At 38.9% G+C, this 24,281-nt stretch overlaps 2 protein-coding genes across 4 annotated transcripts in view; both read right to left on the reverse strand.

The window, feature by feature from the left end:
• gnb1a (guanine nucleotide binding protein (G protein), beta polypeptide 1a) overlaps positions 1 to 9,195 on the reverse strand; it is a 30,429-nt gene extending 21,234 nt beyond the window's left edge. Inside the window, exon 1 of the mRNA XM_005938125.3 lies at positions 8,829 to 9,195. The gene's annotated coding sequence lies outside the window, so the exon portion shown is untranslated. The remainder of the gene's footprint in view (positions 1 to 8,828) is intronic.
• A 5,880-nt stretch (positions 9,196 to 15,075) lies between these two features.
• Positions 15,076 to 24,281, reverse strand: part of cfap74 (cilia and flagella associated protein 74) — a 52,855-nt gene continuing 43,649 nt past the window's right edge. For 2 of the 3 annotated variants that reach the window (XM_005938121.3, XM_005938122.3), the window contains exons 29-39: positions 22,274 to 22,408; positions 20,929 to 21,038; positions 20,771 to 20,826; positions 19,616 to 19,735; positions 19,314 to 19,469; positions 18,591 to 18,729; positions 18,038 to 18,192; positions 17,671 to 17,803; positions 15,912 to 16,048; positions 15,631 to 15,765; positions 15,076 to 15,320 (exon numbers count right to left, since the gene is read on the reverse strand). In XM_005938121.3, the coding sequence (XP_005938183.1) occupies positions 15,216 to 15,320; positions 15,631 to 15,765; positions 15,912 to 16,048; positions 17,671 to 17,803; positions 18,038 to 18,192; positions 18,591 to 18,729; positions 19,314 to 19,469; positions 19,616 to 19,735; positions 20,771 to 20,826; positions 20,929 to 21,038; positions 22,274 to 22,408 (1,381 nt within the window). In that variant the 3' untranslated portion in view covers positions 15,076 to 15,215. The remainder of the gene's footprint in view (positions 15,321 to 15,630; positions 15,766 to 15,911; positions 16,049 to 17,670; positions 17,804 to 18,037; positions 18,193 to 18,590; positions 18,730 to 19,313; positions 19,470 to 19,615; positions 19,736 to 20,770; positions 20,827 to 20,928; positions 21,039 to 22,273; positions 22,409 to 24,281) is intronic. The other variant, XM_042227113.1, reaches the window with a different exon arrangement.

Below are 24,281 nucleotides of genomic sequence, written 5' to 3' on the forward strand. Positions count from 1 at the left end.
AAGTTAGTTGAAACTAAATAATAGCCCCATCTACTGCTTTCTTTCAGCCTGAATGCAGCAGTCAAAGTGTTAATCCTCAAGAGCACTTTGATTTGGATATGAATGAAATTTTATAAACACACCTTTTTGCATTGTAATAGTTTAGACTAATGTTCGATTATTGGCTCCAACTCCAGCATGATCAGCAATGTCTGAACTGGAAGAAAAAACTCATCACCACATAACAACTCCACAGCAAACAAACGCTGTGGAGGTGTAATTACAGAGTGATGTTGAATAAAATGCCTAACCTTATTTCATTTGTAGAAAAAAGGTTTGTCTAATATCCTACACTTTTTTCTTTTAGATCTTGGACAAAATCTAATTGAAATTTCACAAAATAACAGTCTGAAAACCCCCCCCCCAAAAACCCAACAACAGCAACTATGACGTCTGTAATAATTTGTAAAATTGTAAAGGAACTATTTTTATTATTATTTTTAATTTGAATCAGCTGAGAAAACTTTAGCATAATTGGCTAGCTGCCAATGTCTGTTGGTAAAGTTACTATTGCAAAAAAAGAAAAAGAAAAAAAAAAAAAACATCAGTGGGGTAACCCTAACCTTACTGAGTGAACAATCCACTGTTTACTGGAGGTTTGTGGTTTTAGGGTGCAGTGCTGAAAAGGGAAGGGGAAGCCTAAATTAAAAAAAGAAAAGAAACATCGCAAGGCATAAGAAAACATATTTCCTTTTACAATGATTCATCTTATTTGCACAATCATTACAATGAAAAATTTACAACAATACAACTCAACCAATTACCCAGCCCTACATTTGAGTGTTCTTTATATATGCTGTGTGAACCATCCCTTTTACTGGACACGATTTTGTATGCATGCACCGTCAATGTGGTTGGCCTGTGCTGGTAATGTCTGATGATAGGGGACATAACATCAATGCGACTGACAGTAGTGTTTAATTGATTGATTAGTGAAACATTCCATGATGCTGTGTGCTCTTTTGCTAGACAGAAAACATTGTTGGTAGAAATAGCAGGCATTTTTCAGACCACATTTCAGAACAAGATGCTCTCAAAAGGCAAACCTAGCCAAAAACAAAACAAAAACTTAATGCACATAAGCTGCTCTGCAATATAACTGATCATTACTAACAAGAAAACAGAATTCTAACATGAGGCTCAACCTTTAAAAAAAAAAAAAAAAAAAAAGCTATTCCTAATGCTCAGCATTTTTTCTGACAATAGCATCGAGAAAAAAAAAAATGCCTGTTAAAAAGATAAGATTGTATGTCAAGAAAGTTCATGCATTTTAACATTTACTTGCTACAAAGCTGCACAACCATCTTTTCATACTTGGATATAAATGAGTTAATAGTTAATTAAAACTGTAAAGGGGGGGGGGGGAGGAAAGGGAGGGAAGGTCAGGCTAGCCTAAAGCCAAAAGCATGACTTTATTTAAAGCATAAAATACACTCCTTTGATTGCATTAATAATCACACCCTTCCCCCTGTGTTTTCTCCCCAAGCTTCCAAGAGAGGAACAAGTGTGTGAAGAGTCACATGACAGCTACCCCACTCTTGCTCAAGTGACTGTGGCCTTTCTTGCTTTGAAGAGGAAGAACACTCACTAATAGTAGCTGTCTTTCCCAGTCATCTCGGGATTCAGGTTTGGTCACATTTTCCCTTTGCAGTCAAATATAAGGGCGAGAATGTAAATAGACACAGAGATGGTCTCTATTCAAACCAGATCAGGCGGTGAAATCCACATGCAAAAGACGGCCAGAGTTTGTTATGGGCTTGTGGGAGGGTTACGGTGTAAGTGATGACAGTGATGGCCAGTGTGTGGGTCACCAAGCGGCTCTGGTGCCACTTACTTTGAATATTCAAAACAGTGGCTAAGACCTTTGGGCCAGCGGTGACAAGTTATGTAAGCATAACAGCACCTACAGTCAAACTATACACAAATCTAAACAGTGGGAAAGGCTTAGGAAGAATTTTCGCTGTAATATTGACACTTGGGAGTGCCTGGAGCTATAAAAAAAGACTAAGAATGTTTGCCAAGACACAGATTGAGAAACAAATCTTTATTTGTTACTGCACACCTTTCATAAGTAATCTGTTCTTGCCACTGCTTAAAACAATCTTTACTGATAAACCAATTACAGTACCAAATAAACTTTAAATGTTCTTTTATCCAATTGGTGAATGTTATATAACGGATCATGTTCAATATAACTTAAATAATAATAAATTTGTTATGTTTAAAATTTTACAGTTCTGTTAGTGAGGTTAGCAGATGGCAACCTATGTCAATGATTCTGTTAACAAAAATGTATGAGACTTCTGAGAGGAAGATCTGAACTGAATAGAATACTTTAAATTGTATAACCTATAACAATGTAAGGCATTAAAACCAACTCCAATATGACTTTGATTTATTTATTTATTTTTAAACCATGACTCAAGAAAAGCAAATCATTTTGCGTTTAAGTTGTGATTGTGTTCAGGAAATGTAACATCCTGGTGTAAACCACTGTAGCTGCCACTTTAGGGTAGTGACACTTTTGAGAGAGCTGGCCTGCATTGCCACTAAAGGTAGCAGAACACACACACAAACAAAACACAAAAATGTTCAGTTTGCAGTCTTAAAATTCATTTTTTAAATTGCCTTTTAAATTATAACTGAATGTCCAGTAGTGTGTTTCCAATGATGGGCAAAAAAAAAAACAAACAAGAAAAAACAAAAAACAAAACAGATGTTTGATATAAGTTACAAGTGCTACATGAGATAAGGCACTGGATTACCTGTGACCTGTTTCTGTACATAAAACAGGAAACTGGACTCTGGATGACATGGAATTTGCTTCATGTTGCCATCGCAGTTCTTAACGCAAACATTTTCTACATGTTGACAGTTTTCTCTGCTATGCATCAGTCACATTAATTATGGCAATACATTTAGATGCATAGCTCACTGAAAATACCTGGCAAGCAGCTGTACTAGCAGGGCGAGTAGCACAGAACAGATCTGGGTTTTGTGTATAAACAATCAACGACTACTTACTTCCTGGGCCATTACCAAGTACTACAACTTGAGCAGGGACTTTTTAGACAGGAAAATTGGCTCAGAAACTGAATATAAACCTAGGTTCCTCCAGATGACATGCGGGTAAAAGGCCCAAGTTTCAAAAAGGCTTTAATGGCTGATGAAAAATTCCTGCAACTAGAAAAGGCTAAAATTTTCCTCTTTGAACTATTCGAGGAACTTTTAATGCAGATGTTTTTGATTCTACTGTTGGGCTCCCTCACTATAAACCTTGCTGTGGTAAAGAGGGAAAGCCCTGCTGTTGTTGTGGGTGTGCTGGCATTTGCACTCAGTGCCAAGTTTCATAATCTTTGTGAATAGCTCTAAAATTTGAATTTGGAAGTTGTACATTGTAGCCTTGAGACTTCTATTAACACTTAGTGTTAATGTATGCCTGCATCTGTGCTCATATGTATATGGCTGAAACACATGTGTGGTGTGCATGCAATTAATAGTTAGATAACTTGCACCAGTGGATGCTAAGAAACTTATTATCTTCTGAAAGATATTGTTAGAACAAAGCTGTACTAGCACAGCGATCCCATCACAGTCTTTAGCTGCACATTTGCTTATGGATGATCAACACACCCTGATGAAACTGCGCTTGTGCTGCTTTCAGGAGCTGTATTACACAAAGAAGAAAGGATTTAGATTGCTCAACCAACAAGACCTATGAGTATAGTAATGAAGGCATACTGCAGAGGCTGCGACTAATGGTCTTTTAAAATTAATATTCACAAATAATGTCGCTGATAAAGTCACTATTGTGGATGAAGAGAAATACTTATTCAAGAGCTTGGCATAGTACAATGGATAACTCAAGTTCCATGCCCATACTGTTGAGTATTTTTCCATCAACTCTTACATGAAACTGTCTGTGTTAGAAACCAGAACCCCAAAATGCTTCGCAGAAAACTGATTTGTTGTGGCTTGTAACCAACAGTTAAATGGCATGCTACCAGTTTCCCTTAAAGGAAACATTTTACACAGACCCCGTTAAATGTGTCATGATTCCTTTTTATTTTGAAGAAATTGAGATGAATATACAGGCACAGTGAAGTTTTAAGTCAGATATAGGTAGATAGAAATGTAGGGTTGTTATGCAACAGGAAATAATTATTTACCCAAAAATTGCATCTTCAATTAAGTGCAAATAATGCATTATTTCGTTCTTATCTTGAATCTGAAACTCAAACTTTACATAATGTATCCTACGCTTTCTATCAAGCATTGTAGTATACCTGAATTTGCATTTGCACAACTAAGCCTTTTTGTAGTAATACTTGTGTGGCTGTTGGAAAACATCTGAAGTTGGATCAGGCTACAGTAGTTGTATACTTATAACTCCATTACATAACTTGTATACTTAAAAAGCCATTACAAAGTCGGAAGAGTTCCCCACTCAATAAAACCAAAACTCCTGAACATTCAGCCATTACCCATCAGCTACAACAATCAGGGAATTGCTCAAAAGCATTATATATCCTATATTAACAGGATATAAAATTATCTTGTTTATTAACATGCAAAAAACTTGGGGCTGATATGCATAGCTCTAACTACTGAACCAAGGCAATTTCATTTCAATGCAGGCCTTTTATTTCAGTCTAGATGTGATAGGGCTTTACTGACTAAATGTATTGATTACCAACCATACATGTTATTAAAGAACCATTATTAAACATGTTCTGTGGCACTGAATTGGGACTGGTATATATTCATACTACAGATCTATTAGGAACCTCAATAGAAAAGTTATGTTGTCATGGTGTTCACACTCACTGCTACAATTCTGGATTGAACCAGCTTGTCTGAAGCAGGTTTAAGTTTGCATGTTCTCCCTGGTCTTGTGTGGGTTTACTCCAGGGGCTCTGGGTTCTTCCCACAGTCCAGCACCATTAATACTATACTAATCTGTGAGTGCATGAGTCTTTTCATTGAGTAAAAGAAAACAAAAACTAACAACAACAAAAAAAACAAAAACAAAACCTGAACCTACCAGATGCAAACCAAAGATGTGGAGACTGTCACTAACTAAGAAATCATAATATACCATAATGGTCAATGAGACAAAACCACCACCACGTTGGATCCAACCACTCTTGCTTTTTGGTCTCTTGGAGCCACAAGTATATAAAATTTGCATCATTTTGGTCTGGTCAGAAGTTACGTTACAGCCAAGGCTGTCACAAACATACAACACATCTTGCGAGTTCAGGTATCCAACACTTGAATGAAAAAGGTATTTTATCAAAGAGAGGGTAGAGGGGTAATCCTGTGAAGGTATCAATCACTTGTATGTACTTATATGTACACCCATATTTATTTGGCCCCTCAGCACATCTGCTTTTTACAGTGGACAGTGAAAAGCAGGATCATGCCTGATGTGAAAAAAATAAAAATAAATAAGCACCATCACTAACCAAAGCCACATAATCCCAAAGACTGAAATCCACATATCTAAGAATTTAATCCCATTCATATACAGTACTCCCAGATTAAATGAGGGAAAAAATAAACTGGATGACAATCCCCCCCCACCCACCCACCCACCCAAATCCCAGGCCAACAGGATAATTATTCAGGTTTTAAACACATGGTCATTATCTTGTGGTGCTACTCACTCACAGCTAAGCTACTGACAAGCTACACTGTGCACAAACTCAGTCTCAAACAGACAATTCTGCAATTAATGCTTTTAGGCAGGCCTGTCGTATATGACTTGTTTCAAGGCAAAGTCATCAATAAAATGCTGGAGAAATTCATGCAGCCTTTTCTATTGCTTTCCAACAGGGCCAAAGAAAAACAGTGTTGGATATATTCAGGGTGCCAATATAGAGTGGGTCACATCCAGGTCATGTGAGCTGATTAACAATAAATAGAACAATGTTTTAAGCTTGGTTTGATAACTGGATGCTTTTGGGCGTGCATACAGGTTGCGCTTAACCCAAAAGTGCTACAGATAAAACCTTAACTATTCACAGTCAACTGTTCTGCATAAACTTCCTCTTTTGTTTGTAGTTTATTACAGGTCTGGCCAAAAGCCTGGAAAACCAGACCACTTCATACAAAAACAAATAATGCCATAGATTTCTCCCAAACTTAACTTCCATCAAATCAGTTGTGAGGTATGATGTGATTAGTATGAAGAGATTAGAACTGGAAGTTTTGGATCAGTGTTAAAATAAATCTAATTGTGACTAAGAAATGAATAGGCATGATTAAAAACAAATAGACAAAATGTGTCTGATATACAGGCACACAGAAACAGAATACGTTTTGGAAATAAGCAGAATACCTGTTACTGCAACAATAACAAAATGTGAAAGAAATAACTTAAAATCTAAAGAAGCCATTACATCTTTCTCTCTTTAAATTATGTAATCTGTTCTATCACATCCCTAAGCAGCTGTGAGGATTGAGAAGAAACATCCCATTCCCTAAGGTGTGGCTAAAAAATTCTAAAAAAGAAAATAAGTATAATATTAAAATCTAAATAAAAAATACATTTCATATACAGTATTTAAAGATATAATGTAATTTTCAGATCCCCTGATGTTCAGGTTCACAGTCAAGATGTACAACACCCCTTCCCCACCATGTTGTCCTGTAAGTGAGGTGCACATACTGGATTAATCTGACCAGGAATGCTATGAGAATGAAAACGTTTTTAATGAAAATACATTCTGCACATTTTTAGAATGAGGATAATCAATGAGATCTAGCTTGCCAAGCCTAAACCCATCCGATGCTCGGCAGCTGCCTCTCTCTGTCTGAGAAAAAGCGGTGATGAAAAAGGCTTTGAACGCCATCTTGTTCATTGCAGCTGCTTGGGCCCTGAATACAGGAACCCATTCATTCGAGGAGGCGGAGGGAGGGGGCACACTGGCAAAATGAATTCATCTTTGTGAGCCATTAAAAACGGCTAGCTCTCTTAAGAAACACCACCAATTTTCCTAAAACGGTTGAAAATAGTCTACGTGCGGTCACGGATTTTTCTAATGCAGTATCTCAATACTGCTGGCCTCCAAAGTCCGTATAAGCGCCAGGCTTCATATAGCTCGTCTCGGTGCTGTCGGAGGCGCACAGCACAGCTTCCTGCGACAGCACGTCCAACCTCGCCGCTGAACCCACTTACGAAACATTTCCCGCCGCTAAATACAACTGTTCCAATTCATTTCTATCTTAACCCTCTACGACAGTGTGCCGACTGGGATATGCTGCTTCACCTTTGAGGAAGCATGCCCGTTTTCCGGGCTAGAGCTTGAGATACTATGGAGCGGCGCGGCCCGGCTGGGCACGGTTACTGTAGCTGCTAACAACTTGCACTGCAACGGAGCCGTGATTGAGATAAACAGATTGTCTAATTGGATCTCGTCAATCTTGTTTCCACGCCGTTAAAAGAAGAAGTCTAAAATCAACCTAACTGTGTTCAACCTAACTGACGCTGGGTTAACTCTCATGAAACTAAAATGGCTATGGCCACAATCAGATCCACAGCGGTGCCTGCCCTTTTCCTCGCGATCATACAGCGGCCCTACGGCTTGGTAATCGATGCAAATTCATATTACTTTAACGCGCTGAGCATTATAACGAAAGGCCAAGCTGAAGAACTGGGTGGCTGACTGTTGATTAAACGTGGAATTTGTTAACATATCTGTGCCATACAGTTGCCATCATCTCCGGCGGTTTAGTTTCGATTCACTCACATAAATGCTTTTGGTTCAACTACCCCGTTTTAACATAGCTTTGCAAGTAACTGTGTTTAATTTTTGTTACATTATGTAAATAACAGTAAATGTTGCCTCTAAAATACAACCAATGTGCTTAAAAATCATAAATCAGCAACAGCACCAGTGTTCAAATTCATTATGGATACAGGCATGTTGTCGTCGCTGCCATATTCGTAATTCACACACCCAGATGATCCATACCAGGCTGCAAACGTAGGCTGTGGCCACTGCTGGCTTACTTGTATGGACTGGCTAGGGAATAGTGGGGGTGGTAGTGATTCTGTTGGTGAAGTAGCCATTTTTAGACTCCCTTCGTTGTCAGTTTCATGATGCTACGAATTTGCAGTATGTGTAGTGGTAAATCCAAAATCTGCTCACGCCCGTTTCAGTTGTGTAAGTTTGAGAAGTAGCATTGTGTTTCTTCTTAAACAGCTGGCCGAGGGTTCATCAACAATAAACTGATAGTAGCAAGTGTGCCACCAATTAGCCTATCAGGTAATCCCAGGCTACCCTATAGAGGAAATATGTGGGGGGAAAGGGCCCTTTAAGAGCTTAAAAATGCTGGTAACAACTGATAAATTTTACATCCCGATTGCTGAGGGAAAAATTGCTACTTAAGTAAAGCTGAAGCAGGTTAACGCAGGTAGCTAATTTCTTCAACGAGAGCGAAAGATACCCGGACGTTGGAGAGGGGGTGCGGGCTAACTTAACGAGCTGTCACAATTCACCCTGCTAATTAAGGTTAGCATTGGCCATTAACTCCAACATTGCCGGACAAAGCCATTAGATATATATTATTTGGTTAAACGACACTTTGTTTGAGAAACTTAACCAGTGACCCCCACTCACCGTCTTGGCAGAAACGTCTAGCTAGCTGCAGCTAACTCTAACGAAGGAGCCACTCAACCCAGTTTAACCCTTTTCGTTCCCCGTCCCTGCTTGGCAGCTAGTGAACTGCAGACTTACTGTATTTCCTGAAGCGCATTTTCAAATATCAATACATTTCCTTACCCGCTTTCAATCAAGGGTATCCGTTGTTTATATCACATTGACTGGAAACAGCAAACTCTTGCCTCTCCTCTCTCCGCCCAGGCGCTCAGATTTAGCTTGTTTAGCCACCGAGGAGCGGCACTCCCCGAACCCAGTTTTTGACCCGCCGAGGGGGGAGACACACCGGCACAGAAGCGCAGAGACAAGACTGTGTTCACCCAGACAAGGCGTGTCAAAGTCCCGGTTTAACGTTCCTCCGTCTCAACACAAATTCCAACTCAAAGCAAAAAAAATCCCTTCTCGTCTTTCCCACCGTCGTCGTCCCTCTTTTTCTTCCTTCACGCCAGGATCTCAGTCGCTTCTTCCTCCGGCCATCAAACAGCAGAGATGGGCGCGGTAACCCTGCATTCAGGTCTGGGAAACCCCACGTTACGGCAGCGTCACAACGCACGGCGGAGGGGTCGGCGACCACTTCAGATCAGGAAATGCTGCCATCTTTGGTATCTCCAACGTACCTAGAGGGAAATTTACCTGCTAAAACACTGCTTTTAATTCTAAAACTCGATTAATGTGAAAACTTAAGATAAAATTGGAAAAGCGAATGAGAGTTTTCGAAACCAAGGCAAGGTTGAATAGTGATTTTCACCCTAAGAGAATGCAGCTGCTGAAAGGTACATGGAAAGTTGTGGGGCAACTAAAGAGTGTACATAAAGAGAAACGAAAGTACTTTGGAAAAAAGTAACATTTGAAAATGTCATAAAACAACAACAACATACATTTCGAGTGAATTTAAAACACTACAGTTGGAAGCAAAAGAGAAAGTTAACTAAAAGAAATGACTGAAAGATTAACCAGGCTTCAGATGATGTCTAAAGGGCTTATTTTCTAAAAGCTATAAACAATACAAATAATCTTAGATTTATTGGCGAAAAAATGATGATTGAAAATTTATGTAATTACATATACCTTTCATAATAACTGATGTGTTGTTGAAGTAGAAAACAAAATATAGCATGATGGATATATAATGGCTAAAAGACCAGTTACACTTATAATAATAATGGATTGCATTTATACTTACTGGTCTTACTGGTAATAACGTAAATGCTAACTTAAGGCGATTAGGCATTAACAGCAATACAGCAGTGTTTATCTGGCAGGGCGAACAACCAACTACACGCCAGGCCATGCTTGTACCAGAGGATCTGTCACTTTGGAATACAAACTTGTACAGATTATTAGTTGCTTTATACTGAAAACTGACCACAAATTAATGGATACATTTTAGCAATAACATAAGTGACTATTGTATTCACTGCTATGTTGTTATACACAATGAGCAATGTAAAAAGTTCAAATAAATGTGCCCCTGGCATTTTATTAGACCGGATGCATATCCAAAAGTGTCATGTATTTGCAATATGAAAATGTTATCAAATTCCATTGAAATCTGACCTTCATGCCAGTAAAGCAGCTAGTGTTTCAAATGAACAACACGCTTTCATTTGCAATCCAAAACAGGCAAATGCTATGTTTACTTTCCTGCTAGCGTGCGTGACTAAGTACATATCACGATTTTGCTACACCAACATCTGATGTTTATATATGTTTAACATATACATTTGACCCTGTATTTTTTTTGTGTGTTTAACAAAAACTAAGTATCAAGTAATATGTTCTCTTCTGCTGATCTATCAGTAATGTCTTATGGTTAGTATAAGCTGGTCCTGGAAAAAATCTTGTTGACAAATTATATTCTCTGGGTATTAACTTCACCACAATTATATAAACTGAAATCATTGGGGGTTTGCTTTCTGCTCAGTGCTTATGGGTGGGCCATCACTGCAGCACAGAGATGACTTGATCGTTATCACCAGTAGTCTAGGTAGAGTGCTCAGAAGAGGGGGTTAATGCTCAGCGGGTTAAGGCGTTACTTGGAGACGTGGAACACTTTGTCGTCCTCTGAGACAACAAAGTGTGCACGGGCTCGGTCCGACAGGGGAAGACAACAGCTACTGTTACTTGGCTTGTAAGAGAAATGTTCCCTAGAGAGAGCTACTCTCTCTGTTTGTGCCAGATCTGTTTAGTGCTGTCTTTTCAAATGCACATTAAGTTCAGTTTAAATTCAGTTTAATTAAAATGTGAGCTGGACAAATGTGTGCATGTGTCACATTCATTCTGAAACACTGATGTATACTTTTACATAAAAACAGACTCTTTTGTATGAATGAGCTGATGGAGTTAGAAATGTTATAAGAGTAGTTGTGTCTATTAAAAAAATCTGTAAATATGCTCTTTAAAAATGTGAATTTCCACTAGTGTGTGTATTTGATTCCATCTCACTTTTGTAAACCCTAAAACCTGTGGTGGCGGGACAGGCCTGCTGTTCTGTGTGTACACTTTCTGCTCTCTGAGCACACATTAATTTCACAATTTCACCAAAGTAACCATGCAGTATTGTATAGAGATGTGATTTAAAACCCACCAAAAGCTTTCCTTCAAGTTCATAGGTGTACAAAAGGGCGATATTGGTATTAATTGTTATCTTAAGGTTATGGATTTGATATCTTCATTTAGATTTCTTTTTATGTAATAAAACGCATTGGCAAAGAGGACTGTCTGTCAGGTAGTGTTCAGGGTGTGGGATTCCACTGGGACTCATCTACCCAAGTTAATGCTGCTGAGATTTAGTTGCCCCTGGATACACCCCTGCCTGTCTCTGCATATATGTGTTGTGAAGCTTCTTTAGTAGTGCTTCAGAGCACCCAGGGGAGAAAGCTTATTGTCTGCATTCAGCCTTTTGATGAGGCAAACAGTCCAAAGCTGGATGTGCTTTCTGTTTCAAAACTAATTCTAATTTAATTGGGATAAATTGGACATGGTAAACAGTGCTGATAAGTGCAAGGATTGACAAATAATAGACATTTTAGTGTATTATGAAGACATGAATTTGCCTTTAAAGCCCATTAGAAACACTTGTTAAAGTGGTTACAAATAACTTCTGTGGTGTTTTAATGTAGTCTAAATTGTAATTAAGGACAGAGTGATCTGTCCTGCTTCTGATTTGATTAAAAACAAAAAGTCACATTCATTAACAGACAAAGAGGGACACATGAACTCCATCCGTTAGCAGAGCAGGGAATGTAAGTAGCACTATCCCACAGTATTAACAAGAGATCATAGGAGAAATCAGATTAGAAAAAGAGGCAAAATAACAACACAAATATTGCCTAATATGATCTCATGCATTTCATAAAACGGGTGACATTACATGAGGCTAAGCTCATAATGACCTTGCTTTTTATAGGCAGGTTGGGGTACAGTAATCTGATTTAGCATAATCTCTTACAATCTCTGATAAATGCTTACAGCATGTATCTCTCAGAGAGGGCAAATCCTATTGGTCCACTGTGAGGCATTACTGACATCTGCTGTTCACATACAAAGGGCCTGCACTTCACACTGTACAACATCCTGTGTAGTTTATCAAAAGAGAGCTTGACTTGACTGTAACAGAGCAACTGACCGATGTGAGTGTTGATTATTCATACTGCACTGAGCCCGTTTACCTGCGTCTCAACTAGCACTGATTTTGAAATCCCGTGGATGCATACAGTAAGTGTTCGTGTATATTTCACAAATGAAGTCTGTGAAGTCTAAAGTGGAGAAAATGTTTGCAGGGTTTGTGCGATCTACTAGCCTAGCCGCAGGACAAACCAGGCACCTGCTATGGATTAGGTCTGAAATATACACAGCATTTAATAATTAAAGAATCGGTGAGCAAATCATAGCTAGTGCACTAATATCAACACTGATATTATTACTTGTGTGCTCAGGCACGGCATTCACCCGCACAAAGACACATATTACTATTAAGATGGATAATTACTTGGACAATTTCCAAAAAATAATGAATGAACGGTTAAAATATTTGGCTACAAGTATTTGATACACTGTTGGTGGATAAATGTTTAAAACACATTGCCAAAGAGCCGACTTAAACATTGACAATTTAACTGCATGAAGATGTTATTGTATTAGAAGAGCTGGTGGGAGTTGGTGCTCTGCAGTAAATCAAACCTGTAATCTGATCGTCTTTGACTGACCAGCCATCCTGATAAAGGAGATGCAAAATGAGTTTACTTGCTCTTCCTCTTCCAGAAAATAGAACCGCCTGTCATTAAGTTTAAAGTTGGTCGAAGATTCAGGTTTTCTTCGGTCTACATTCTTTTTTATCATGACATGTTTTAATTTTGTGCCTCAAAATTGACAAAACCCACCATCTAATATATTTATATTTGATATTCTGTTGCATATATAAATATCTGCACCCTTTGCAGCTATTACAGCTTCAATTTTTTTGGGAAGGCTTTCCACAAGGTTTAATTGATCCTAAAGGTGATCTGTGGGGTTGGGTGAAGGCCAGTCAAGTACTTCCCCATCAAACTCGCTCATCCATGTCTTCATGGACCATGCTTTTGTGCACTGGTGCACAGCCATGTTGGAACAGGAAAGGCCATCCCCAAACTGTTACCGCAAAGTTGTGCGGTAACAGTAGCAACAAATGTCTTGGTGTGGTGATATAAGGCAGGAGCTGATCAGTCATGAAATCACATTCTGTGTGCACTGCTTTTGAGCTACTCTGAAGGCCACATTAAGTTTGGAGGTCTGTACTGACTGACTGCAGAAAGCTGACGATCTTTGCACACTATGAGCCTCAGTATCCACTGACCCCACTACCAATTCATGGCTGAGATGGTGTTCTCAATCACTTCCACGTTGTTATGATACCACTAAAAGTTGATTGTGGAATATTTAATATCGAGGAAATTTCATGACTGGATAGGATGCAGCACCCTATCAGTGTCATCATGCTGGAGTTCACTGAGCTCCTGAGAGTGACTGATTCTTTCACCAATGTTTGTAGAAGCAGTCTGCATGTCTGGGTGCTTGATTTTATACACCTGTGACCATAGAGCACCTGAACTCAATGATTTGGTTGATTGAGAGAACACTTTTCATCATATCGTGTATTTTTGGATTGATGCCTCTATATACACTTGGCAAATAATAGCAATGCTACATTCACTTTTATTGTTACAACCACTGTTAATCAGTTAACTCTTCAAGTACTGTTCACATGCCCAGTTCTTAGTATCATTTTCATCCTATTTTATCATTCATATGTATTAATGTGTGCCCATTTAGATCCACTTTCCCTAATATGCTCCTTGTGTGACCTCGGTGTGAACTTGGCCTCCTTTCACTTCATGGGTGTAATACCAGCAGTGTTACTGAACATCTGCTGGCTTACATCTGCTGACACACCCTTTACCTTGTCGGTTTTAACACAGCTGCTTACTTGGTGTTACATACACCCCCTAGTGGTGAAAACAGGTGTACACTCAGGTGTAAAGCAATCGTTTAGATACAGTATATCTCTGCAACATTTTATGCTCTATTGCACTTTGTTTTTGATAGGTTTGCTTCCATGTTATATTTAGGAGAATTTCAGTTGTAGCTGTCCAGGACAAAGATACACGGGGCTGTAACATTTAATGTTGTTGCTGTGGTACTCTACACAGGAAAATATACACATAACAGAAAAAGCAAAAGCAAGTGGACAAAAAAAGTTTCCCTCATACAGATATTATTCTCTCACATATATACTGTACATCTGGAATGTCCATATTTACATTGATGTAGTATAATCAGACGAAAAAGTTAAAGTTTTCAAAACAACTCCTGTTCCTTTTTTGATTGTTAGCTTGTCTGTCAAAATTAGTCATGAAATGTGAGTAAAAAATACAACCTTAAATATTATATTAGATATTCTGTAATTTTCTGTATAGACAGGAGTTTACGACTGAAAGGTGCCAAGGGTCACAAGTCTTGTGGTTGTTCAGATGTAGTTTTGCAAAGCTAAGCTGTGCTAATAAATAATGAATATGTGTGAAGTACAATGTGTCATCTGCTGTTTGTATTTACCCCATTTTAAAACCTACTAAGAAACAGATGATTATTAATATGCTCTAATATGTAAAACCTTGGAAGAGGGCGGTGTACCTTCTTTTTTATGTCTATATTTTATTAGACGTTCTATTTTTGGAAGTTATATGAGATTCTTAACACAAAAACTTAACAAAAAACTGAGAACTGTGTTTTTATTTTCTAATATGACAACATTTGAAAGTGGAAATTGCAATAATCTAGTCAATACTGGTTCAGTCCTCTACATCCATTTCAACGCAAAATGAAATCGCTCAAGTTAATGTTCAAACAAAACCTTTAATGATCTCATTATTTGTTAATGCTGGCTCTGCACACACACAGAATATGTGTATTTGTGGTTAGTCAGAGTATGTGTGAGCAGAATTCCTGCTGGCCATCATCCAAGTCCTTTAGAGGTCAATCGGCGGTCGTGGAGACCAAAGCCATCAGGGTGACTCTGTAAACATTCATCCTGTCGCCCTTTAAAGTGAGAGGCACGCACATCTGCACCACCTCATAAGGCTGAAACACACAGACGTAAACATGTTGTCAGACAGTATATACATACAAGTATATACACGTGTTTCACACAGGAAGACATTTTAAACCTAATTCTGCTGAAAGTCTTAAATAACACTTTTTTCTCGTGCTGAAATCAACAATATTCCCTCCACATTTTGGAACCCATTTTTCACAACCATGCTTTAACTTTGCTGTACTATTCAACTACATATTGAGTTCCTTGGAAGTCAACTTTTATGACTTTTTTTTGTGATCAACAGCAACACAGATCACCAAAGACAACCAAAGACCAAAATCAGCACTTCCTTACTTTGTATCCAGTGTGGGGTGTCCATGTGATCCTGATGGCGCGTCGCTGGCCTGTGTCCACATTGCCTTTGCTCGGCTCCACATTAAAGCCCTGCTGCTGCAGGGATGCCACATTATCCCAGTAAAACTCACCACCCTGGTAAAAACAGAAATGTCTCTTTAAACCATGATAGTGAATGCTGTGCTAATGTAAATTCAATCCCCGTGTTAAACAACGAAACCTGTGGCAGCAGTCGGTTTTGTTTCTGAAAGCTTCAGGATGCTTAAACATCAGCACGTTACCTTCTTACTGGTTTGTGTGGAGCGGATACAGCCCACTTGCAGCTCCCTGACTGCAGGCGTGATGGCACCCGAGCTACACCTGGCCTTCAGGGTCACCAACACAGGAATGGTGGGGCTCTCCGTCACCTCTGACTCTGCTAAAGAGAGGCATTTTGGAGGCTTTAGTTCTTTAACTACAAGTCATGGATTTTCTTACATCTCTTTAATGATCACACAACCATCAGGGAGAATTAACTCATAAACGTTTCTGTCTTGAATCACCTCTGTGTGGTTAAAAAAAAAACTAAACAAAATTAAAGTTTTGCATATCTGGACTTAAATCAGGTTGAGGTTGAGATCCTTTGGTATGAACTTAAACAAGCCGCTCATGCTGAAAAACCCTCCAATAAAAGTTCCTCCACAGCGATGTATAAGATACACTATCAGTTGTCACAAACACTTGATTGGAGTTCTTGCTGCTAAAGGTGGCACAACCAATTATAAGGTTTAGGGGGCAATTACTTTTTTTTTTTTACACAAGGCCAGGTATGATTGGATAAAATGTTTCCCTAAATCATTGTTTAAAAACTGCATTTTGTATTTACTCAGGTTATCTTTGACTGATGCTGAAATCAATCTGTGACATTTAAGTGTGACAAATATGCAAAAAGCGAAGAAACCACACTGCAAGTTCACACACTTTTGGCACATACTGTATTTCTGCTGCACAGAAAGATGACAAAATTTAAAATATAAAACCTCTTGCACTCTTTAAAAAGTAAAAACATGCTGTGTGAGTGTGCTCGCATTACTCCCATTTTATATTCTTTACATTGGCTCCCAATAGATTTTAGAATTCGTTTTAAAATTCTTGTTTCAACATATAGAGCACTAAATGGCCAGGCCCCAGATTATTTATCCAAGCTTCTTATAAAATACACAGCTGCTCGTTGTCTTCGCTCACAGGCTCAGAGTTTGTTCGTTGTTCCCCGTACAGGACTGAAGACGAGAGGGGACAGAGCCTTTCAGTCTGTGGCACCACGGTTGTGGAACAGTTTACCTCCACAACTACGTTTGGTTGACTCTGTGGAATCCTTTAAAAAGCAGTTAAAAACTTTATTGTTTAAACTGGCCTTCTGTTAATCAACACTTTTGAATTGTTTTGAATTTGCATTGTTTATATTGTCTATTTTATTACTTAATGTTTTCTTTATTTTAATCTTTGTGTACAGCACTTTGTGACTGCCTGTCTACGAAAAGCGCTTAATAAATAATCCTTACTTACTTACTTGAAAAGAAGAAAAAAAAGAAAGAAAACAAATAGCATATGTGTGAAAATTATTTAAAAACACAGCTGGAAACGATGAAACTATATAAATTACACCATGGCAAATTGCTACTTCCTTATTCAAGACATTTAGAATATGCACATTTCATCAAGTCAATTTTTGCTCAGTGTCAGTGAGAGGCGTTCAGAGCAGCATTTGAATGCACCAACACCTCTTGGACTCAGTACAGTTTACTACTACCTCACTGAGGAGGTGCGACTATTTCACACGTGGATTCGGTGGTAAAATATGATCTGACTGCTGGTGACAAGCGCACGGGCTGTCAGCAAGCTATGATTAGCATAAATTACTTCATCACATACGCTGGCCTTGCTCGCGTAAATCATGAAAAGTGTATGCAAGATATTAGTCATCTTTACAGTGTCAGTGTAAGATTTTCCCAGTATTTAAGAGCATATTGGAGAGAAAACAGTGAAATTGAATCATGCCACCTGTGAGCTGAGGTTCACTGGTTATGACTGGAGGGAGCAGGGATTCAACAGGCGCTGTCAGCGGGTCTCCGCCACACAGATACATGCTATGTGAAGAGGCTGCACCCTTCAGCTCCATCACACACACTTTACTCTGAGAGACAGAAATGGCACAGGGTTAAGGTTGTTATATCATCAAGACCAGAGAGGACGTCCAGGCTGCAGTAAGGACATCTAAATAACATGAATGCATTAGGAACAGTGTTTTAGCCTTGGCCATGCGATCAGTTTTTATAAGCAGTGATTGAGGACAAGGACAGGGTGAGAGCACGCATGCATTCACAGCTGAAAGAGCGTGTGAATCTGTACACGTGTGCGCCCCTCTGACCTTATTCATGAGCTCTATGGTGAGTTTGTCAGAGTAGTTGACAGACGGGTGGTCAGGCTGAAAGGTGACCGTGAATTCTTGGCTCTGCCCTGGAGGAATGCTGCCCTCTACTGGCACCACACTGAACACACTCAACCCACTGTAGTTCTGAGTCCCTGCACAAGCCAGAAAACACGTTGCTAGGTCAGTATGAAAGAATTGAACTGTTGGAGCACATTACCCTCCTGTTTTTTTAAAGCAAATATTCTGACATTTACAGCATTATTACAGTTTCATATGTGTTTGTCTGTCAGTGGGATTATGCAAAAACTGCTAGTTTTAATTTATGAAACTGTGGAAATTTAAACTATTGGGCTATTTGGTGCACACTTGTGCTCTCTTATACAATACTTCTAGTAGGTAATACTGTATTAAAGTCAAGTTAAGGTCAAGTTTAGTAGTATGTGTAGTCAAATACTACAAAAACGTCTACGTGAGCAGTGAAATACGGACAAAGTGTTAAAAATACAAGCTGCAATCTGTTTTCCCTTCTGGAGCTCCAAACAAATCTTACCCACAGCAGGGTGGACATGGGAGTTTGCATATTCTTCTAGCAGAAAGGCCACCCGGTCAGCTCCACCCTGAGGTCTGAAGGGAGAGAGACTAGCGAGCATCACCCTGAAGCTCACTGCCACCGCTGAGCTGTTCTGCAACTGCAGGGAGAACGAGATTTAATGCCAGTGACCGAGGCTGTTTTTCCCTCATTACTCTGTAGTCTAAAAATATCTTGCATGGTGCTGCCTTTGTTTTTCTTAATGGTGACGTGATGATGAAAATGAAATAGTCCAACAAATACGGGAACAATCTGAGAGGAAGTGAAGTGCAAAGAAGGGATGGGAGACCAGGAGAAAAAGGAGGTAGAGGAGGGTTAAGGAGAGATCTATATGGAACGACCCATTTGAAAGAGAAATAGAAAACACCCAACACGTTTTTAGCATCAGCTTTAGCTGTGAGTGTTTTCATATGGCTCAGAGTTATACTAACGCATCCATGACTATAACCATAAAACCTGTGAGTCTCCTCACTATGATTAACACATGAAAATGGCCCCTTTTACCATTTTTACTCGTTCCACTTAGTGTTTACATGAATCATAAAATATGTTTAAGTTAATGTACTTAAATAAAATTACATCAAAGTTAACCAAGTGAGTTTTTTTCAGTCCACTAAGAAATTAGTATTCAAAAGTAACTAGCGACAGTTTTTGTTTTTTTTGTTCGTATTAACTTTCACACACCTTCACGACTTGTGAGGCAGTCTCCTTCTCCAGCACATAGCCAAAGTCAAGAACATCTCCATTGTGGGAGGAGGTGACAGCAGGGACTATTCCCTCCCCGAGAAGAGTCATTTCTAGGGTCATTTTCTGGCACCGCACCTCCAGCATGTCACAGCACTGGAACAGTACAGGTTAGATGAGTGTGTTCATCATTATACTTGATTAATTTTACATAAACAGGTACAAAGAAGACTCAATGTATTAACACAGATGGTCGGCTTGTCACTCAAAGCTAAATTATAATATTTACATAGTTAACCCACCTTTTTTTCCAAAGTTGGACTGAAGGCGAGAATCAGAGTGTGTTTTTCTCCAGGTCTTATGGATCTAAGAGCATTGAGCAGGGAAAAGGGACTGTACATGTCCAACACCGACGAGCTCAGCTTATAAAGGGTTAAAGAAAAGCTACGGTGAATATTATAGTAGTAGAAGCAGTGCATTGATTTTGTTTTTTGTAATCTTTGATTTGTGGACATGAAAGTAAAACATGTAAAGAGCTGCCATTCATAAGGTGAAGTGGATTAAATGTCCAGGTACATCTGAAATGATGGAATAATCTCAGGTTTCACTGTAGAGTGTTGGTGGTGAAGTATTTACATAATCTGTGCTATCGGTGGTGATCCATTTGAACACATAACATCTTTTTCTTCAACTTGTTGTTGTTCACATGTCATCCCTGATAGGACTTTTCCAGATTTTTGCAATTTCTTTTTTATTTAGCATGAGCTAAATAAGATCTGTTTGTCTCTAGCAGAAAGTAGAGACAAACAGAAATTATGGTGAAACTAAGACAGGAAATGAAGTGAAACAAAAGCCCCAAAGCCAGACTAGAAATGTGGATGTTGAGATTAATAGTTAGCATCTTCAACCCCAGAGACACACCAACAGCCTGCTTCCATCCTAATGCAATGATGGTGAACAGAATTTCATTTACGATGCTGCTGGCAAATGTCACAGTGCGCACTATAAATAGTTTTCTCCAAACCACAGTCTATAAACCTTGTAATCAGTGCGATACCATGGTGTCTGAGAGCTTGAGAGATGAGCCATGAAATGCACCTTTCTCCAGATTTTGATATCCTCAAATCACCACCTGTCTGTGATGATAAATTCTTCTGGAGATAACAAAGAAAATGTGCTTTATTTGTCTAATTTGGGTGACCTGACTCTTTCATGCACAATTATTTAGTTCTGAAAGTCAAAATGGAACTTTAACACCAAATATCTGAATTCTGCTGTGTATAAAGCAACACAGTGTGCACATAATACACATTACTGAAAAATCCTTCACACAGATAAATTCAGAAAAGGGAAAAAAACCACATACATATGTATTATGAATATCATGAGTATCACAAATGTTTAAAGCTGTCAGCAAGGTAATCAATAGTTTTGTAAAAAAGAAAAAGAAAGGATACATCCAAAGATTCCTGTGAAATGTTCTGAACTGTAAACCTTTTAATCACTCTTTCTCCTACAAATGGAAGACACAAATACAACAAGGTAGATAAGAATAAAAATCCAGCATCATTTAAGCGTTTTTAATGTAACTATACATTTTTTATAAACGACTCACCCACTGTCACCTGATGGAAGTTTATGATATTGCAGCCATTGTTGGATATCACCACTAGAGGGGGTTGTACAGCAGGACACTGAAGCTTCAAGTAGAGCGTATTGAAGGGACTGAGGAGGTAAAGGACATCTGATGAATGCAGATCCATATATGTTGTTGTTGTTTTTTTTTTAATTAAAGTGAAGCTTAAATGACATAAGAGATGTAGAAGTGTAATATGATCTTCACCATAGAAGCTGAATACCTTCTTGTAATATAATTATTCTAGCACAAAACCAACCTAGAAAACTGAGATGGGGCCATTAGCAAACTTTTTTTAGTGGAGTATTAACTTTTTTGAAATGCACCTTTTTTTAACTATTTCTGAGATTTATACCAGCTAAAGAAATCTTCTATTTCTTGGACATACATGCTCCCTTAATAGACTATTAAAACTCTAGAGGCATTTAGTTACGCACACTTATTTGTATAAAAAGAAAAGTGGTAAATGCTCCACAGGTCAACAACCACATTTTGTCAGGTCTTGTGCTTGAAGTCAGATGTCAAATAATTTTGGTTATTCAACTTATCAAAAACTCCACATGGAAACACAGTTATCTCAAGGTAATGTCACCGTCACAGAAATAGGAAGAAACAGAGGTAAACTGGGAGCCTAACTGTTGTTATGGTTGTCATTTTAAGCAGTCAGGTGGGGGGAGCAGAATCAAACCCCCCACAACACAAAAAATAAGTGACAACAAACTTGACAAATATTAAATCAGAGACACTACGAAACGAGGGCTGGTGTTGACGTTTGATATTGTGGGTAGCTTAAAAAGTGTTCCTTATATGCAATAGCCAGTTGTATATAGAAGGTTTGTTGATAATACAAAATAAGGTATGAATCTAATACCAAGTAAAATACCGGGGTCAGGATTGCTGATACCAACACAGATACTGATACTTTTAACCTATAAAGGCAAATTATATAGTGGAGACCAGTGTGTGATGATGTATGAGACCAATCATCATCAATCTGCAAATTTTTTAATGACCACTAAATATTTTTTTCTTTCCACAATAAATGGTTAATACAAATAAACACAACTTTAAACATTTTCATGCATTTTGAAACTAGGTTTTTGAAGAGGTGGTATGTCATTTAATTAGAAAAAAACAACACATAAGACATTTCAGTGGGCTACATACTGAACTTACAGGATAAAAACAAAGAATCGATCCTATTGCACTAGTATCAATCTGATATCTATATTTGGATGGATCTGCCCACCTCTACATGACAAAAACCTAACATGACGGGGCCTACAGTGTGCTGTACACGTGTATATGGAAGCTGATTACTGACCTCCATGCTGGCTGGACTAGTTTGTCGTCCTCTGGAGGGTCTCCATCTGACACAAAGCAGGGAATGGTGTACTCTCTATAACGTTTCCTGAAGGAGTATAGTAGAGAGGCCTTGGCCTCCTCATACCAACTTGACCTTAAAAGGAAAAGAGTAACAATTAAACATATAAAAAGACTCCTTGTTGCGAGCACTTTTTTTGTACAATTCCAACAAACCTTAAAGTCAATAGTTGGTATGCCCTCGTTTATTCTTGAACACAGCCTGAACTCTCTTAGAAAACCTTGTAGTTTATTTAAGTATCTTCAGGAATAGTTCTCCAGGCTTGAAGGAGATTCAACATCAGTGACACTAACTCAATATTTTCCATCTGGTCAAAAACTCGTCGTCCTCCCTGCAAGACTGACCGGGCTGTTGACCACAGTGTGCTGGCCCACCTGGCTAGATCGACTAAGCCTACTGTCAGGCATGGTAACTCCAGCATCAAGTTTGGTCTATTAAACATCCGCTCTCTCCCTGGTAAGGGACATCTGGTCCATGATCTCCTCTGTGATCGTAAGTTGGACTTTCTTTGCTTGACTGAAACATGGCAACAGCCCAATGACTTTGTTTCTCTCAATGACTCCACTCCGTCTGAGTTTGTTTACACCTGTCAACCTCGCATCTCGGGGAGGGGCGGAGGTCTCGCGATAATTCACCGGAAGCACTGGGAATTACTCCCTGTCTCTGCCCCTCCCTCCCATTCATTTGAATACATTGCACTACAGCTCCCTGGATCTACCCCCACCATCATATGTACTGTTTATCGGCCACCTAAGCCAAATAAGGAGTTTTTAAATGAATTTTCTGCTCTTCTCACTCATTTCTCTGTACTTTCTCCAAATCTGATCATTGCTGGTGACTTCAATATTCATGTGGACAATGATAAAATCCCTCTTTTCAGAGATTTTACCTCCTGCCTGGAAAGTTTTGGGCTTCTACAGTACATAGAATTTCCTACCCATTCTAAAGGTCATATCCTGGATTTGGTCTGTTGTTCTGGCATTACCCCCACCCATTGTAAAGCCACATTGTTTCCCCAGTCTGATCATATGTTTATTTCTTTTGATGCAAACATAAGCGCTTCCAAAACCTGTATCTCTCGTAATATCACTTTTAGGAAAATTAGTAATATCAACCCAGCTGTTTTTTCATCTGCCGTCCATGACCTTCCATCTATCCACAGCTCCTCAACCCCTCTGAAAGGTGCCCTCAAATAAAATGCATTATTATTATTATTATTATTCAAAGTTCTTCTTTGGATGTTGGCTGCTTTTTGTTCTGTTCTCTGTCAAGATCATTTCACACTGCTTGAGGTCTGGGCTCTGGGGAGACCAATCCATGACTGATAATGTTATATTGTGTGTTTTTCTATCTGTGTATCCTTTTACTCCATTGGCAGCGTGTTTTTGACAAGAGCTCAAACATCACAGACTAAAATGCAGCCCCAAACCATGACGGAGCCTCCACCATGTTTTACAGATGGCTGTAGACACTTACTGTTGTACTGCTCTCCTGTTGTCCTTCATATATACTGATGAATATTTGGACTAAAAATTTTAAATTTGGATTTATCACTCCATATGATCTGTTGCCCCTGATTCTCAGTGCAGTTCTTGTGCAACCTATTCCCCCTGTTTCCCTCCCTTAAGAATGACATCTTGACAGCGGACCTTCCACTGAGACCATTTTTGATGAGGTTTGGGTGAACAGTAGACGAATCAGCTGAAGGGCCAGATGCATCTCTCAAAGTGCCTAAAGATAGAATTTAAAACTAGTCCTTTGTGTAGACACAACAATGGTTCAGTGGCTTTTTTATCCTTGAATGATTCACAAGTCAGTGTTAAGTGGCTTAACAAACACAAGTGCATTCCTTTGGACTGGACAGAAAATGAGTGAATAACCAACCAAAGTCTGTAGACAACCTTTGAAAGACCTTCATAAAGCCTGGAGAACTACTGCTCAAGTCCAC

Source organism: Haplochromis burtoni, unplaced genomic scaffold, assembly GCF_018398535.1.
Source record: "Haplochromis burtoni strain Fernald_Lab_line unplaced genomic scaffold, NCSU_Asbu1 Contig_244, whole genome shotgun sequence".
NCBI lineage: Eukaryota > Metazoa > Chordata > Actinopteri > Cichliformes > Cichlidae > Haplochromis > Haplochromis burtoni.